Consider the following 19,080-nt stretch of genomic DNA (forward strand, 5'->3'; position numbering starts at 1 on the left):
GACTCATGAACCATGAGATCATGACCTGAGCCAAAGTCAGACACTTAACCGACTGAGCCACCCAGATGCCCCAGAACTGTATACTTTAGATACCCGAGGGGCACTAATCTAATTAGACCTTCCAAATACTTAGGTATCCGCTAGTTTTGTGTCCCAATAGGCCAAATTTGAGGGATTAAAGGTCTGAGCTTTCTAGCACAAAGATACGATACTAAACTAAAAACTGTTAAGGACATACACCACAACTGAGCAGAGTAGTAAGCATTAAGAATAATGATAGTTTAAAATGATAGTACATCCTGTATACTTACTATATATCCAGAATTATTTAACAAGGAGGTACTATTATTATCTCCATTTGATAGGAAAGAAACTGAGGCACAGAATGGCTAAGTAACTTCCCAAGGTCACATAGCGAGTAAGTGGTTAAGTTGGGATTTAAATTCAGTTTGCCTCCAGAGCCTGGTGTTTTTACCCTCTATACAGTAAAGCCTTTTGGACCAAATAATCTTGGTATTAACACATTAGATCATGCAATTTTAAACAAAGCTGCATCTTGATAGGACAAATTGGTAGGGAAACGCACTCTTAAATAACTGGAAAAGGTTATATTTCTCCAGAAATGATAACAAACACGTTAACAAAGTCCTCAAAGCAGGAGAATTTTACCGTTGTTTGAAGGTAAGTTTTATCCCTTAGTAATTTGGCTTTTGGATACATGAACTTAATATTTCTACATGTTCTTCCCTGTTAAATAGCAAAACTTACCTTAAAACAACGGTGAAAAGTCTCCAGCTTCTCTCAGGCTTTCAAATGCTGACCATCACTTCCTGTGTCAAACTATGTCAGCAGACAGGACTTCTGGCTGGGAAGTAGCAGTAAAATGCCATCTCCCACAGAGAGACATCAGCACTATTCGCAGTCAGGGAGATAGTGAAACAGTGACAAGAACTGCTAAAACAGTGTTAGGTTTGTTTAGTTTTTACCTAGCTTAATGACTGGGAGTTAGAACTCGATTTTAGTGTTGTTTATCGAGGATAAATTATTATTTTTTTTTTTAATTTTTTTTTTCAACATTTATTTTATTTTTGGGACAGAGAGAGACAGAGCATGAACGGGGGAGGGGCAGAGAGAGAGGGAGACACAGAATCGGAAACAGGCTCCAGGCTCCGAGCCATCAGCCCAGAGCCTGACGCGGGGCTCGAACTCACGGACCGCGAGATCGTGACCTGGCTGAAGTCGGACGCTTAACCGACTGCGCCACCCAGGCGCCCCGAGGATAAATTATTAAAGACAAAGTCTTTCATTTCTCAGCCATCTGAGAAACAGCCAAAACACTGGCACACTGTCTCCCTGGCACACTGAAAAGAGGTTCTTTTATTTCAAAAATACAACAAGGTAAAAATGTGAATAAAAGAAACCCTTAAGTTGTGCCAGGTGGGTTCTCCGAACTCTTAGGCAGAGGCTGAGAAGTTTTCTAGACCAGAAATCTCATGGTCTTAGAAGATGCCTAAATTAGGTAGCCAGAGATATAGGAAATCATGCTATATGAATGATGACAGGCAGACCAGAACAAAAAAAAAAACAAAACAATACCTGCCAAACAAACTGTAAAATTCACAAATCATGAATTCCCCAACAGTAAGGGACCACAAACCATATTTTTCTCAGGGATGATTTATCATTTCTTTCAGAATTATCTCAAGATCTAATGGTAGCACATTAAAGAAGTCTAGTCGTTGGCAAGACTTCTGGGTGTATTTCAGATTGAAAGCTGCCACATGAAATACTATAAAGCCACATGTGATCATTATAGGTTGGGAAGACAGAGATCAGTATTATTCAAAATGTACACAGTAGTTATCTGCAACCTACTGATATAACAGGTAACGACAACGTACCTTGTAAAGCCTTTGGATATGCTGTAGGAGAAAGCAAGCAGACTAGTGGCTGTCCAAATAAGTTTGTGAAATTCTGTAACATAAGAATTTAAAACTTTCATTAAAGATTTGGCCAAAGATAGTTACTTTTTGTAACAAAGATAGTAGTTTTTCAAAGTACATCGTTAGTGTACAGATAGGGCCCTTTTACTCATAGACAGTTGCAGAAACATCAGTAACAGCTGAAGAGACTGCCATCCGTGTATAACTACCGTGCAAAATAGGCTTTCTTTCTTTCTTTTGTTAACATTTATTTTTGAGAGACAGAGAGAGGCAGAGCATGAGCAGGGGAGAGGGAGAGAGAGACACACACAGAATCCGAAGCAGGCTCCAGGCTCTGAGCTGTTTGTTAGCACAGAGCCTGACACAGGGCTTGAACTCATGAACTGCAAGACCAGGACCTTGAGCCAAAGTCGGACGCTCAACCAACTGAGCCACCCAGGCGCCCCCAAAATAGGCTTTCTTAAAATAGTGCAGTTTACTAAGGAAACTACTGATTTTTAAAATTAAGGCATATACATGGTTGCAGTGTTACTGGGAGAGGTCATCTGGCTATCTACCAAGAGGCCACGTCATTGGGCAATATACACAAGCATGGATTTTCCAAGCTCTAGGATCTGGCTCTCAGCCTCACAGGCTCTAAAACCTGACTTACTGAGAAGTAATCAGGGAAGACTTGCAACCACTTCTCATTGTGAATCAAATCACTGCTCACACAGAATGACCTATAAAACCAGAATGTCAGTATGTTAATTTACAGTGGGAATGAAAGCTGATACTCAAACTAGACCACTCTTCGCTTAAGGATATGCTTTCTTTAAAGGATGTTCTTAGAGAGAAACCCATTCTAAAGATATCATTCCACTCATTTTTAAAATTTGAACCAACCTCAATAAAAATGGCCAGATATTTTTTCCTGCAACTGAAAAAAACAATTCTAAAGTTCATATGGAAAAAGTAGATTAGCCAGGAAAACTCTGAAAAAGAAGAACAAAGAGAGGCAACTAGACTCATGAGATACTGAAACATACTTTTAAGCCTCTGCAATTAAAAATATGTGGCACTGGCATAAGAGTGGGCAGAAGACCAATGGAAGAGAGCAAAGAGTCCAAAATTAGACCCCAAAACAGATAGGACTTGAGTATATATGATAAAGATGATAGTTCAAATTAGGAAGTAGAAGGGGCTCCTGGGTGGTTCGGTGGGTTACATGTCCGACTCTTGATTTTGGCTCAGGTCCTGATCTCATGGTTATCAGATCGAGCCTCGTGTCAGGCTCTGTGCTGGGTGTGGAGCCTGCTTAAGAGTCTTTCTCTGCTCCTCCCCCACTAGTTCTAGTTGTCTCTTTCCCTCCCCCTCTTTCCCTCCCTCCCTCTCTCAAAAGAAAAAAAAAAAAAGAATCAAATTATGAAGTAGGAAAATTTGGGGCACCTAGCTGGCTCAGTCGGAAGAGCATGTGTCTCTTGATCTCAGGGTCATGCGTTTGAGCCCATGTTGGGTATAGAGATTACTTAAAATAAATAATTAAAAATTGGGGAAAAAAAAAAAAAAGGAAGTAGGAAAATTTGATGGCTAGCTGGCTACCCAGTAGGAAAAAATTAAGATAGCCATCCAGAGAAAAGTTGGCTGTATACTTTGCACCACATATTTGGATAAATTCCTGATATATCAAAGATTTAAATATAAAATAAATAAATAAATAAATAAATAAATAAATAAAAGTGCAGAAAGAAAATGTAAGAAAATAAGGATGATTTTTATAACTTAGAAGATCATCCTAACTACTATGATCAAGATTAATAAACCCAGGGGCGCCTGGCTGGCTCAGTTGGAGGAGCATGTGACACTTGACCTTGGGGTTGTGAATTTGAGCCCCATGTTGAGCCCCATCTGGGTACACAGATTACTAAAAAATAAATAAATCAACTTAAAAAGATTAATAAGCCCAGTTACAAAACCAAAGGCTTGTGCATAGTAAAATACAGCATAAACTAAATCAAAAGCGAAATGATAAACTGGGGAAAATATCTGCAAGGCACATTACAAAGATTAATCTCAATATAGAAAGAGCTTCTCCAAATCCCTAAGTAAAAGACCACTGACCCAACAGAAAAATGGGTGGAAGATCACAGAAAATTCACAGAAAAGGGAACACAACTGGCTCAAAAACATGAAAAGAAGCTCAACCTTGCTGCTAATAAGAGCAATAAAACCAAAGCTATGCTGCAATATCATTTTTTAACCTACCAGTGTAGCAAAATTTACCAAAGCTTGAGAATATGCACTATTGGCAAGACTATAGGAAAACAAATACTCATATGTAGATGGTAGGAGTATACATTGGTACAAACTCGTTAGAAGACAATTTGGCAGTATCTATTAAATTCAGATGTATATTCCATTAGCAGCAATCCCACAACTAAAAATTGATGTTACTAATATATTCTCAAACCTATAATAACTTTGAGTCCCAAGTTACTCCTTGCAGTACTGTTAGCAATAGTAAAGGACTAAAAACAACCAAATGACCAGCAACAAGGGATTGGAAAAATAAATTATGGCACAACAATACAATGGAATACTATGCACATATAAAAAAGGAACAAAGAAGTTCTTTATGAAGGGATACGGAAAGATCACCAACATTTCTTTTTTTTTTTTTATGTTTTATTTATTTTTGAGACAGAAAGACAGAGCATAAGTGGAAGAGGGGCAGAGAGAGAGTAAGACACAGAATCTGAAGCAGGCTCCAGGCTCTGAGCTTCAGCACAGAGCCTGACGCGGGGCTCGAACCCATGTACTGTGTGATCATGACGTGAGCTGAAGTCAGACGCTTAACCAACAGAACCACCCAGGTGCCCCCACCAACATTTCTTACTAAGTGAAAACAAAGTAAGCTATAGAGACTTTGTGTATAGTATGTTAGTATTATTTATACAGCCAAGAAGACTAAAGACTATGTATTTGTTTTGGCTTATACATGCATTTTTTAAAAATTTCTAGAAAGGTAAACAAGAAACAGACAATAGTAATTCCCCATAGAGAGAGTAACTGAGTCAATTGGGAGTGGGAGAGCTAAAGAGATATCATAATAAAGCTTTTTTGAAATTTTTGATTTTGTGACTTTGTGAATATAGTAGCAATATAAAAAAAATTAAACAAATAAATTAGCAATTTCTTGCAATCAAAACAAAGGGAGTAAGATGAATGATATTAAGGAGCATTCTTCAGATAAGGCAGCTGGAGATATTTATCCACACTGCAGGAATGGCCTACTGGATCTTTGGCCATGATGCTCTTGATCTTGGATAGTGTTAAAATGCACATGGCTGTTATTTATGTCCCAAGGTCTCTCTTCTCTTTGTTTCTCTTGTTGACCAACCTTTCTCTTCTTTTTTTCTTTAAATATCGTGTGCAAAGAGTTAGTCATTTTTTCATTAAAGCCTGACAGCAATCCTTTGAAAGGCCTGCTTAAGAAAGTTGGTCGCAGGCTGGCTTCTGGGGACTTAGATTTGGGGAGGGTTCCCAACATTAGCAGAACTGGTAAGAGCAGCTCACTTTATCTAGACTGTAAACAAGATGGTTTATGCTGAGCACCTGCTTTCCTTCTAGGAGAATGGCATTTTGGAAGTGCCAGGCAGAAGGTGTCTACACAATGAGTCCCTAATAAAAACCCTGGGCACCGAGTTCCTAGTGAGCTTTCCTGGTAAACATTTCACCTGCATCGTCTCACTTGTTGCTACAGAAACTGAGGGCATCCACTGTGACTTTACTGGAGAGGGCTCTTGGAAGTTTGTGCCTGCTGTTCTCTAGACTTCATTACATGTGCCTTCTTACTTTGAGACTTTTACTGTGAGAAATCTCAGTACTGAGTGTGACTATAGGCTGAGAATTACCAGTCCTTGTGAACTGCTGAGCCTGGGGGTGACCTTGGGGACCTCTGATTCCCTTCAATCAGATTATATTTAAATTTTAGGCCTGGAAAACTGTTTCTTTAAAGATACCTCACATGTCTCTGGTTCTAACCCATTTGGTAATTAATTTTAGTTTAACTCCCTTATGATTCTTATTTTCTTTATTTGCAAGTTTTTGGGAATGTCTCATAATTGCCCCCATGTAGGGATTATATGATTTAATGCTATTATATCTAAGAAAAATTATGGCAAATGTATGTAAATAGAACATATGTTGAAGAAATTTTAACTTGCTATAGCTCATATATAACACTACTATTTATTTTTGTATATTCATCCCATATCTAACTACTTTGCTGGATCTATATGCATATTAAGTTGTTTTGTGATTCCTTAGGATTTTCTAAATATAAAATTGTATCATCTATAATTGAAGATTTTTATTTCTGGGGTGCCTGGGTGGCTCAGTCGGTTGAGCATCCGACTTCGGCTCAGATCATGATCTCATGGTCTGTGGGTTCGAGCCCCGCGTCAGGCTCTGTGCTGACAGCTCGGAGCCTGGAGTCTGCTTCAGATTTTGTGTCTCCCTTTCTCTCCCTCTGACCCTGCCCCGCTCATGCCCTGTCTCTCTCTGTCTCTCAAAAATAAATAAACATTAAAAAAAATTTTTTTTTAAAGATTTTTATTTCTTTCTTTTCAATATTTACACCTCTTATTAGTCTGGACAACCTTTTTCATTCTTTTATTTGGGGAATGTTAAACAATTCTGGTTAGGACTAAAACAAAATCAATCACAAAAATGACAGCAGGCATTCTCTTTTTCTCATTTTAACTAAGAATACTTTTAATGTTTCTCACTCAAAGTCCAAAATTGGCTACTTAATATAGAGGCTTTTCACATAAGCTGAGTTTTGTTTTTTTTTTCCATTAAGAATGGGTACTGAATTTTATTAGATTTCACAAAATGACCCCTGAGACAAGCATGTGATTTTTCTTACTTATCCTATTGGCATAGGATACAATATTGATTGATTTTCACAAAATACATACATGATTCAGATAAACTCTTTTGTTAGATTATTCTATTAATAAATAAGTCTATTTCCTAGTATTTTATTTAAAATTTTCTAATCTATAATGATTAACTAATCTGGGGTAGGGTTTTCTTTTGTGTGTATTATTTGTGCCTTGAAAGAGTCATCATCATAATAATTTCTATAATTTACTGAATGCTAATACTGCCTTTTAGGGATCATCCTAGACTTCTTAGATCCTAACTTGTAATCTTAACAATACTGTAAGATCAGTATTGCCAACTTATTTTGCAGAGAAAGAAAAAGTGGCACAGGTAAAACCAAGAACGTGCTCAAGGTCATACAAGCATCTTGTGACCTAATTGCTATAGAACGGATAGTTCTTTTTAATAATTTTATATATTTTAAAATGTTTATTTATTTTTGAGAGAGAGACAGAGTGCGAGCAGGGGAGGGGCAGAGAGAGAGGGAGACACAGAATCCAAAGCAATGTCCAGGCTCTGAGCTGTCAGCAGAGTCCGACGCGGGGCTCGAATTCATGGACTGTGAGGTTATGACCTGAGCTGAAGTTGGACGCTCAACCAGCTGAGCCACCCAGGCGCTCCTAGAATGGATAGTTCTGAACTTCATTGCTCTGGAATTGTGTATTTGATTCTAAAAGTTGAAAAATATTTACTGGTGGCAGCGCCTGGGTGGCTCAATCGGTTAAACGTCTGACTCTTGATTTCGGCTCAGGGCATGATCTCATGGTTCATGGGTTCGAGCCGTAGGTTGGGCTCTGCACTGACCGCGTGGAGCCTGCTTGGGATTCTCTGTCTCTCCCTCTCTATGCCCCCATACCCCGATGTGTGCTCTCTCTCTCTCTCAAAAATAAATGAAATAAAACATAACAAACAAACAAACAAATAAAAAGTATTTACTAGTGGGGCACCTAGCTGGCTCAGTTGGAGAATGTTCCTCTTGATTTCGAGGTCATGAGTTTGAGCCCCACATGGGATATAGAGATTACTAAAATAAATTTTAAAACTTAAAATATAATAACAGGGGCGCCTGGGTGGCTCAGTCGGTTAAGCGTCCAACTTCAGCTCAGGTCATGACCTCACAGTCCATGAATTCGAGCCCCGCGTCGGACTCTGCTGACAGCTCAGAGCCTGGACATTGCTTTGGATTCTGTGTCTCCCTCTCTCTCTGCTCCTCCCCTGCTCATGCTCTGTCTCTCTCTGTCTCAAAAATAAATAAAAACATTTTTAAAAATTAAAAAAATATATAATAAAAGTATTTACTGGTAAACCCCAAAGGGCTAGATTTTCTTGTGGGGAAAAAGGAGATAACTTTGATCATTTGCCTCTATCTCATACCCTATGATTATAATTTTCTGATTTCTTTTTTTAAGTTTATTTATTTATTTTAGAGAAAGAACAAGAGCAGAGGAAAGGCAGAGAGAGAGAGAGAGAGAGAGAGAGAGAGAGAGAGAGAGAGAGGAAGAGTGAGAGAATCCCAAGCTGACTCCATGCTCAACGCAGAGCCTGATGCGGGGCTGGATCTCAAAATCGTGAGATCATGACCTGAGCCAAAATTAAAAGAGTCGGACGCTCAACAGAGGGAGCCACCCAGGCACCGCTCTGATTTCCTTCTTATAGACAATAGCTCTTTTTCTCCCATAAAATTATCTATTTAATGATACTTTAAAACATCTCTGTAACTTTAAAATAGTACATAGTGTCCTTTTTAAAGATCTCTTTTCTTTAACAAATACTCCTTAAACCCACTGACTATACACTGTTCTAGGTGCTAGGAAGACAGCAGTAAACAAAACAGATTTTTTCTTTGAATCTTGTTTTCCAGGAGCTGGCATTTAGACAGGGTGGAGGTGGCCAGTAGAGACCCACAGTAAACCAAGTTGTTACACAATATCATAGAAGGTGGCAACTGCTACAAATGGAAAGACAGCAGAGTATGGTTAGCAGCCCAGACTTTACAATCAGATTGTTTAAATCCCAACTCAGCCACCTATCGTGTGTGTGACCTCGGGCAAATTACTGAACCTTTCTGTGCAGTGGTTTTCTTATCAGTAAAAAAATAGGAATAATAAAAGTAACACCTTGGGTTGTTGAGGATTAAACATTTTTTTTAAACTGATAAAGTGCTGGGTGCCTGGGTGGCTCAGTCGGTTAAGCATCAACTTTGGTTCAGGTCATGATCTTGCGGTGTATGAGTTCAAGCCCCACACTGGCTGTCTGCTGTCAGCACAGAGCCCGCTTTGGATCCTCTGTCCCGTCTCTGTCACTCCCCGTCTCTCTCTGTTCCTCCCCTGCTCTCTCTCAAAAATAAGTAAACACTTAAAAAATATCTTTGTAAAGTGCTTAGAATGGTGGATAGCACTATAAAGAAGCTGTCATGATAATTAAGAAAAAATAAAGAGGTGTATAAAGAATGCAAGGGTGCATATGATTTTATTTTTTATCTTATTTTTTAAAATATTTATTTATTTTTGGGGAGCGCACAAGCAGGGGAGGGGCAGAAAATCTGAAGTGGGCTCTGTGCTGACCGGCTAACATCAGTGAGCCTGATGTGGGGCTCGGACTCACGAGCTGCAAGATCATGACCTGAGCCGAAGTTGGACACTCAACTGACGAGTCACCCAGGCACCCTGGCATATGATTTTAAATTGGGCAATTAGGGGGGCACCTGGGTGACTCAGTCGGTTGAGCATCCAACTTTAGCTCAGGTCATGATCTCACGGTTCTTGAGTTCAAGCCCCACACTGGGCTTCTGCTGTCAGCACAGAGCCTGCTTCGGATCCTCTGTTCCCCTCTCTCTGCCCCTCACCTGCTCGTGCTCATCCAAAAACAAATAAATCTTTTCTTTTTAATTTTTTAAAATGTTTATTTATTTCTGAGACAGAGCATGAGTGGGGGAGGGGCGGAGAGAGAGGAAGACACAGAATCCAAAGCAGGCTCCAGGCTCTGAGCTGTCAGCACAGAGCCCGACGCAGGGCTCGAACTCACAAACCGTGAGATCGTGGCCTGAGCCAAAGTTGGTCGCTCAACCGACTGAGCCACCCAGGTGTCCCAAAATAAATAAATCTTTTAAAAAATAATAAAAATAATGCATAGGGCAATTAGGGAAGACTCTATGGAGAGGCTTCAATTTATCAAACACCTGAAGAACAACGTGGGTGTCTTTGGAAGAGGATTCAAGGCAGGGGGAATAGACACAAAGATCCAAAGCAGCAGACTGCCAGGTAAGTTAGAGGAATAGCAAGGTCAGTGTGGCTGAAGAGAACTGAACGATAGGGAGACGGGCAAGAGAAAAGGTCAGAGATGCATCTGAGGGGAGCGAGGAGGTGTGTGAGGGCAGATCACATGAAGCCTCCACTCTGAGTGAGATGAGGCGTCTCTGGAAATTCTGAGTAGAGAAGTGACGTCCTCTGACTTATAGACACACTTTGTAAGGAAGCAAGGACAGAAGGAGGAAGACTTGTTAAGGAAGCTCCTGTAAGAATTCAAGGGCCACACGATGATGGCATGGGTCAGGGTGATGGCAGTGGAGGTGGGACAATTCTGGATATATCATTTGCAGCCAAGAGGATTTCCTGAAATGGATGTGGGATGTGAGGGAAGGAGGAGGCAAGTATGAAACCAAGGATTTGGGCTGCGGCAACTGTCAAAGTATAGTAACAGTCATTAACTGCATTAACTGATCTGGGGAAAGCTGGAGGAGGAAGAGGTCTTAGGGATTTTGTCTTGGGCATGTGAAATTTGTGATCTTTATTGGAATCACCAATTAGATATGGAGCAGGTAGATTATACTTAAGTCTGGAGTAACAGAGAGAGGTCTGGCCAGAGGCAGGAATTCAGAAATTGTCAGCATAGAGATTGTAATTAAAGTCATGAAACTAAATGAGGGCTTCGGGGTGTCTGGTTGGCTCAGTCAGTGGAGCATGCGACGCTTGATCTTGGGCTTGTGATTCAAGGTCCGTGGTGAGTGCAGAGATTACTTAAATTAAAACAAAACAAAACCCAAATGTTAAATAAGGGCATCAAGAGAGTGAGTTGTAGCTGGAAAAGAAGAGGAAAAAGACAGAGCCCAGGGTACACCAATGATAAGACGTCACAGAAATGTGGAAAAACCAGTAGAAGAAACTGAGAAAATAAGTTGACTCCAGACATCTTTAGCCCCGAGGCAATCGAACAACGTGAATTCAGGTTTTAAAGGTCCTATCCAGAGAGGAGGACACAAGTCAGAGCTCAGGGTCTGCCTAAGACGGGAGTCTAACAGGAAACCAGCCCTGTTAAGCTGGGCTCCACCCTTAGTGTAAGGATGAACCCAAACCAAACTTTACCATCCTTCCCCCATGACCACTCCTCAAGGGGCCTGCAGGGAAGTTTCTCAGTACTGAACAGAACAGAGACAAACAAAACACAACAGTGCCTGAGTGTTCTAACTCTAAGCTACCCCTTTCACATGTTTGCAGCCCAAATTCATACCAGGGAGGTAATGGTAAAAACATGGTCACAGCTTGGTAGTGCCTCCAAGTGTTTAGCAGAAGCAAATGCAGACCCTCTCTGGATGAAAGTATCTTCATTCCAGGCCTCAGTCCATTTCCCATAAATAGTTTTAAGGATAACGAGAAGAAACTAGTCAAAGATCATCAAGCATATAAGAATACAAAAATACCAAAGGGTATCTTTCAGCAGCAAAAGCAGATTTCAGGTATAAGCCTAATCAGCTAGATAATAAAGAGTAAAATGAGTATGCTTATTAAGTTTAAAGAAATAAAGAACAAACCTGAAAATAGAAAAGAAGAAGCTATAAAAAAGGAAATGGAGAGGCACCTGAGTGGCTTAGTGGGTTAAGTGTCCAACTTTGGCTCAGGTCATGATTTCATGGTTCATGAGTTTGAGCCTCACATCAGGCTCTCTGCTGTCAGTGCAGAGCCCACTTCAGATTCTCTGTCTCCCTCTCACTGCCCCTCCCTTGCTCATGCACACACTCTCTCTCTCATAAAATAAATAAGGACTTTAAAAATTAAAAATTAAAAAGGCAATGGATTATTTGAAAAAGAACCAAACAGAATGTCTAGAAATGAAACACAACCAATATAAAACTCAACAAATGGGTTTAAAGGCAAGTTAATCGCAGCTAAAGTAAGAATTTAACTGAAAAACAGATCAGAAAAAATTATCCAAATCTCAACCAGATACACAAAAAGATGGAAAATGTAGAAGAGAAGTCAAGAGATGTGGAAGACACAGTGCAAATGCTAGGCTATTAAATATACATATATAATCAGAGTTTCAGAAGGGGATGAGAGAGAAGCTAGGGTACAGCAAATATCTGAAGAGATAATGGCTAGGAATTTTCCAGCAATAATGAAACACTCCAACGTACCAATTCAAGAAATCCAACAAATCCCAGTAAGTTAAATATAAAGAAACAAATCCTAGACATATCACGGTATAACTGCAGAAGGCCAAAAACAAAGAGATGGTCTTTCAAAGTAGCAAAAAAGAAATGGAATGAGTGCAACTGGCTGGCAGAAGAGTTCTCACATGCCCTGGTTAGGAAGGTGAACGTCTCGACAGCCTGCGGCAATCTGCATCCATCAGTCAAACGCTTTAGGATGGGGCTGTTTACATAAATATGACTGTTTTGACAAATGTGTAAGTTATGTTCACTGGCAGAGATCCAGCTCTGTCACAAATATTTAAATACTCAAAGGATTTTCTTCTTCCAAAGAAAAGAAAGCAGAACTGAAAAACGTGTTACCCAACATGACTGAGGGATTTTATTTTACTCTGTTAGTACTATGTGACCATAGATAGAAAACCACTTCAACCCGCCCATTCCCTAATGACAATTTGAGAGTGGAAGTTTGGGCCATACTTCCCATGTATATCTTGGTGTTTCAATCACTGTCCTCTGAAATGAGGTTAGGACTGGCATGCAAAACTCTTTTCCTAAATACGGACAGCGCTTGGGCTTTGGAATAACAAAGACTGGTGGAATCAATTAGGCAAAATACCTAACCTCCATTGGCGAAGTTTCTTCAACTACAAAATAAAGATAATAATGTGCACCTTCATTTAATCATTCAACATGCATTATTAAGAATATTTTAAGTGTAAGACAATGGAGACATAAAGATATATGTATATACAAATATAAACACACACACAGACTTTAGGGGAAACAAAGCATAGCACTGATAATCACATCCTGGTGCATCTGAGCAGACCATGAAAAAAGACCTAAAGATGCTGACATCAGAGGTTACCCAGCTAAATGGTCCAGCTAAACCATCACACTGAGCATGTCAGTGTGACAAGCCCTGCCCACAATCGCAGAGATTCCAATCACTGTGCTAGCTTCCTCTCTCAAACCTGAGCAGACAAGCAAGCATTATGATACTCTGAGAAAAGTCTCTAATAAGAAATATACAGACAAAACCAAAGAGAAACAAATCAACATGGAGGAAAAAGATAGCATGCAGGGAGAATTTTTTAAATGATCAAGTGGTATTTTCAAAGGTAAGAGAAGATATTTCAAACAAGATCAAAACCAAGACGATTGTATACATGTCCGCATATTTGTTGTATATACATACACGTATATTTATTTCTTTATGAAAGAAACATCTAGAAAACAAATAAGAAATCTCATAGGTTAGAAGTTAAAGGCAAGGGAATCTCCTAAACAGCAAGAGGAACAAAATATGGAAAACGAAGGGCAAGAAAACAGAGGACTAGACTAGAAGGTCCAATACAGGAATGACAGAAATTCCCGAAATACAGAACAGAGAAAATGGGGAGAGGAGATCAATGAGCAACTCAAGTAAATGGGCAGAGTTTCCACATTGAAAAAACTCAGGAAGTACATGCCATGTACCATGAAGTAAACCCAGACTGGGGCACACCGTAATGAAGGTGAAAACACTGGGGACAAACTGACAATCCCACACGTTTCCAGAGACTGAAAACAGGTCACAAAAAGAACCCAGAATGAGAATGCTTTTCTACTTCTTAAGAAGCATTGGAAGCTAGAAAGCAATATTAACAATCCCTTCCAAATTCTGAAGGGAAATAATTTCCAGTCTCTACCAAAACCATCATCAAAAGGTGAGGGTAGGGGCGCCTGGGTGGCGCAGTTGGTTAAGCGTCCGACTTCAGCCAGGTCACGATCTCACGGTCCGTGAGTTCGAGCCCCGCGTCAGGCTCTGGGCTGATGGCTCAGAGCCTGGAGCCTGTTCCGATTCTGTGTCTCCCTCTCTCTCTGCCCCTCCCCCGTTCATGCTCTGTCTCTCTCTGTCCCAAAAATAAATAAAAACGTTAAAAAAAATTTTTTTAAAAAGGTGAGAGTAAATTAAAGAACAATTGAAGGAGTGCAAGACCTCAGATATTTTACCTCCTGCTCAGCCTTTCTAGGAAGCTGCTCCTGGAGATGCTGCACCAAAGTGAGAGAGTACGTGAGAGTCCAAGAGGAAGACATGGGATTCAGGAAACAAAGGAGAGATAATGAATTCTCCGGATAACAATGAAGTGGAGTTCTGGGATGAGGGTTCTGCAGAGGGCACCAGTTCAGAGGCTCTGAGGGGTAATTCAGCACAAAGAAAAAATGAAGAGACAGATGAATCCCAACAACCTACAAGACGTAGGTGCCTGGTGAGAAGACCGGGGTTGAATCAGTGTGACATTCAGACAAAAACAAGGAACAAAGTCACATAATTATTTGCCCCAGGAAAAGCAGGAAGTTGCATGGGAAAGAAGAAGTTTACTATATGGCTTAACTGTTAGATGCATTTTACAGCCATCATAATATAAGCATGAAATATTCAGCGAACCAAAAATCATGATAGAAGAAATCTACTGTGGGGAGAAAAGGAGGTAAAAGGTATAAATGTGAGCAGAGGATAAGAAGAGGAAAGAGCTGAATTTCTCTTTCGCAATGGGACATCAGTACATAATGCCTGAAAATGAAGAACCAAGAAGTATCAACACGAGCATGTTATTTAGACAAATAATCAGCTACAAAAGATGTGACTGGTGGCCTCTGGGAAAAGGCAAACAGGGGTTTGGCAGGGGTATGGCAACCGCCGTTTCTGGTAACACCTTGCTGACTGAGTCGTCCCCACCCTGACAACACACTGGAATTGTACTGATACCTGAGACCGGCCCCAAGTCAAGTGATGCAGAGTCACAGGAGCTGGGGCCCAGGTACAAATGGTTTCGAGAAGGACTCAAATGTTTATGATACACAGAAAGAGTTGTGAGCGACAGTTTTAAGCTATATGCAGGAGCTTAATTCTCACAAAAATAAAAAAGTAATATTTAAATGAAGAAGTATACATGAAATGTTTGTATTTATATGAAAAAACATTAGCAAACATGCTCATGAAACATTCATATATGTGAAACATACACAGTAAAGTTGATCCTCAAGAAACAATGTATCAATCACACAGTTCTTTTTCACTACAAATATGTTAAATGGTTAAATTTAAGACTCTTCACACATGCTTTGTGGGAAAAGTAAATATCAGACACTTTCACATGTCAATACAGATGACTGCATACTTGATTTAGAGGTACCGAATAGTATTAATTTTTTTTTAATTTTTTTTTTTAACGTTTATTTATTTTGGAGATAGGGGGAGACAGCATGAACGGGGGAGGGTCAGAGAGAGAGGGAGACACAGAATCTGAAACAGGCTCCAGGCTCTGAGCTGTCAGCACAGAGCCTGACGCGGGGCTCAAACTCACGGACCGCGAGATCATGACCCGAGCTGAAGTCGGATGCTTAACCGACTGAGCCACCCAGGTGCCCCTAGTATTAATTTTTAAAAAGAACAAACTGGTCTTTGCCATGCTCTGACTTGCCTAATGCATATGTAGATAAGTATGTTCTGGACAATTTAATTTTTTAAAGGAGTGACATTGCATGTGCCATCAAGAGCAAATGAATAAACAAGAAAAGCTTTCTATTAGTCCACTGTCATTCTGGGTATCAGAATATTGAAATCTCAAATTAAATCATGATATATAATTAGGGAAATACATCTCCAACTATGCACAACAGTGTTTTTAAAAATCAGCATTCAAGGGGCGCTTGGTGGCTCAGTCGATTAAGTGTCCGACTTTGGCTCAGGTGATCATCTCACGGTTCCTGAGTTCAAGCCCCACGTTGGGCTCTGTGCTGACAGTTCAGAGCCTGGAGCCTATTTAGGATTCTATGCCTCCCTTTCCCTGTCCCTCCCCCACTCATGATGTCTCTCTCTCTCTCTCTCTCTCTCTCTCTCTCTCTCTCAAAAATAAATAAGCATTAAAAAAAATAAAATAACAAAAAAATAAAAATCAGCATTCAATACCCATTCTGTACCCAAACAGCACTTTGGAAATAGCAGGCACATACAATGAATGATATTCTTGAGATTATAAAAGGGGGTATCAAATATCCAATCAAACTGAGGGAAATTAATAGATTGCTAAAATACTCTAAACGCATGCTAGATCATATTCAGTAATACACTGGACCTAGTACATCAACATATTGTCACATCATTAAACTGTAGCAAATGATTCCTTGTCATTGACAAGGTCACAGAATGCTTCCTTTGAATTCTGTCAAGGCACAAAACTCTTCTGGTTTTATAGATTTGAATGAGGTAGTCAATAAACCTTTTCTTTCCTTCAGCAGCTTCCCATCCCTTCAAAGATTAAAAGCAACAACACACACATGATTTAATAAAGTTGACAGCTAATTTTCCTAAACATCAAGAGTTGTGAAACTTGACAAAATGGGTAGCAGGATATATGCTGAAAAATGTAGGGTGGATTGGATACTCTTGAAATTCAGACACTAACTCTGAAAAGTGAAACTAAACATAAAAATTAGATAGAAAACATATGTTTGGAGTCATCTCTTGGCTAGCAGACATTTTTTCCCTCGTTCTCCTAAAATAAATCTACTAATATTTGCTTCTCTATCTAATTGTACGAACACCCACAACAGAAATAGTTTTAATTGGCAGATCTGTGTTCCTAGCATATTTTTGAACATATTGTTGACTAATGAAATATTCCAACCACATACAAAGGACTCTAAAGATTCTGTTTTCATTTTCCTGTAAATTACTGTAGTTTGAATTCTAATATCCAACTTTAAAGTGTTTCACTATAGACATTCTTTGTACAGTCATTGAAACCCATTGCTTCAAGAGCAAAATATAAAACCACAAGTTTTTCACTTTAGTTCCCTGTTACTTATTTCAGCATTCAGGGCCATCTTTTTTTACTTAGTGTCACAAATTAAAAAAAAAAAAAAAAAAGTGCATCTAAAACAATTTATGTTGATATTCAGACTGTGACTATGTAAGATGGAATAGAAATTTCATTTAAACTATAGCAGCTCAGTGTGGAAAAGGAGAAACGTTTGAAAACTAGAAAATAAAACTTTCCTATATACTCCTACTCCTATAAAAGAAAATTACTCTGGGTTATATAACAAAAATAAACCTCCCACCAGAGATCTTGGAAATCTTGAATTTTTTTTTTCCTGCAGGAAGATTTATTATTTTCCACTGAGTGTCCATTCATGCGTTTTCTTCTTGTTTCTATTCATAGCACCAGATCCTGACTAGCATGCACAACCTCAAAAGAAAAGAAAGACTAAATACAAACTGCTAAAATGTAAAAAAATAAAGCAAAATAAAAAGGCACATGTTAAGACTGGTTACCTTGGAGTGGTGCCATAATGTCTAACATGCACAATGGTGCTGATGGAACTCACCTTGTATGCAACGCTGTTGGATGAATCCACGATAATAAACAGTGGCTTCCTTGTGAAAGGATAGAGGTCTCCAGGATGAAGGCTGGGAAAACAAAACAATGGTAACGATGAATAACTGTACAACTAAACTGGCCAAGTTTCAGAAATCTTATTCTTCAGTTTGGTCTGCTCACATCTCCTTTTCATCATGGCACTGAGCAAAAAACAAAGATTAACTCAGCAAGAGACAAAACACGTCTCTATTTACTGGGATAGACACGTTAGCAGTTTTATCTAGAAAAATGTTCAGAGATCATTATTATACAGGAATATTCAAGCTAAGAGAAGTCAACAGATATACAGATGGACAAAACATACAATAGGAAAATCCCACAAGTCAGCATTTAGGTGCTGGGTTAGTATTTAAAAGCTCCTTTTAAGAAAATGTTCTGAAAACAGGATATACTAACACAACCAGATTTGTATTTCAATGTATTTATTTTAAAGATATTTAATATTTCAAGCTATATCTTAACATTGCAGTAATAAGCACAGGCTCTCCTTTTACTATTCTTTACATTTCCTCTGTACCTCTGCATCAGAATCGGATGGGGTGCTTGTTAAACGTATAGATTCACTGGCCCACAGAAGACCTATGGCACCCAAAGGCTGAAGTCCCACAATATGCGTTTGGGAGCCAGTGCATAGGAAAAGATAACAATTTTGTGCATGCTCTCTTATCTGTAGCTTACTAGACAATGGGTGTATGTGTAAAAATATTAATGCAAATGTAAACATAAATATATAAAATGATGTGTCAATGAGTAACATCATCAAACCAATATGTTTCAAATGTAAGTTTTTCTTTGAAATAATACAGGTTTTTAAAAAAAGTTTATTTACTTTGAGGGAGAGAGAAACAGAGAGCTGGGGAGGGACAGAGACAGAGAGAGAGAGAGAGAGAGAGAGAGAGAGAGAGAAGGAATTCTAAGCAAGCTCTACACTGTCAGTGTGGAGCCCGATGTGAGACTCGAACTCACGAACCGCTAGATCGCGACTTGAACCGAAATCGAGAGTCGGACACTTAACCGACTAAGTCACCCAGGTGCCCCAAACATAAGTTTTTCTAATATAAATCATCTACAACTAAGGTCAATGACAGCACGAACATATGGCTTGGAGGAATCTTAGTTACTATACACATAATTTGAAATACCTCCCTCTCCGTCTTCCCTTTCTCATTAATATGAACAGCTATAACATTTTTGTGTAAAATGCGATTAGAAATGCAGTTTCAGAGAAGTCCAGTCTCCTTTGTAACAAGAAATTGCTATCTCTCAGCTAGAAAAATTCTAGAGCCAATAATGGCCCAAGCAGTGAATGTGTTGTACTTAGAAAAAGAGTGAACATTCATGGGTGAAATTT

The 19,080-nt window shown here is 39.3% G+C and overlaps 1 protein-coding gene across 2 annotated transcripts in view; it reads right to left on the reverse strand.

Moving 5' to 3' along the window:
- SCAI (suppressor of cancer cell invasion) overlaps positions 1-19,080 on the reverse strand; it is a 148,637-nt gene that overhangs the window by 17,591 nt on the left and 111,966 nt on the right. For both annotated transcript variants that reach the window (XM_030292746.1, XM_030292747.1), the window contains 2 exons: positions 17,677-17,758; positions 1,902-1,974 (listed from right to left, as the gene is read on the reverse strand). In XM_030292746.1, coding sequence (XP_030148606.1) covers positions 1,902-1,974; positions 17,677-17,758 — 155 coding nt within the window. The remainder of the gene's footprint in view (positions 1-1,901; positions 1,975-17,676; positions 17,759-19,080) is intronic.

This window comes from Lynx canadensis, chromosome D4, assembly GCF_007474595.2.
Source record: "Lynx canadensis isolate LIC74 chromosome D4, mLynCan4.pri.v2, whole genome shotgun sequence".
In the NCBI taxonomy this organism is placed as follows: domain Eukaryota; kingdom Metazoa; phylum Chordata; class Mammalia; order Carnivora; family Felidae; genus Lynx; species Lynx canadensis.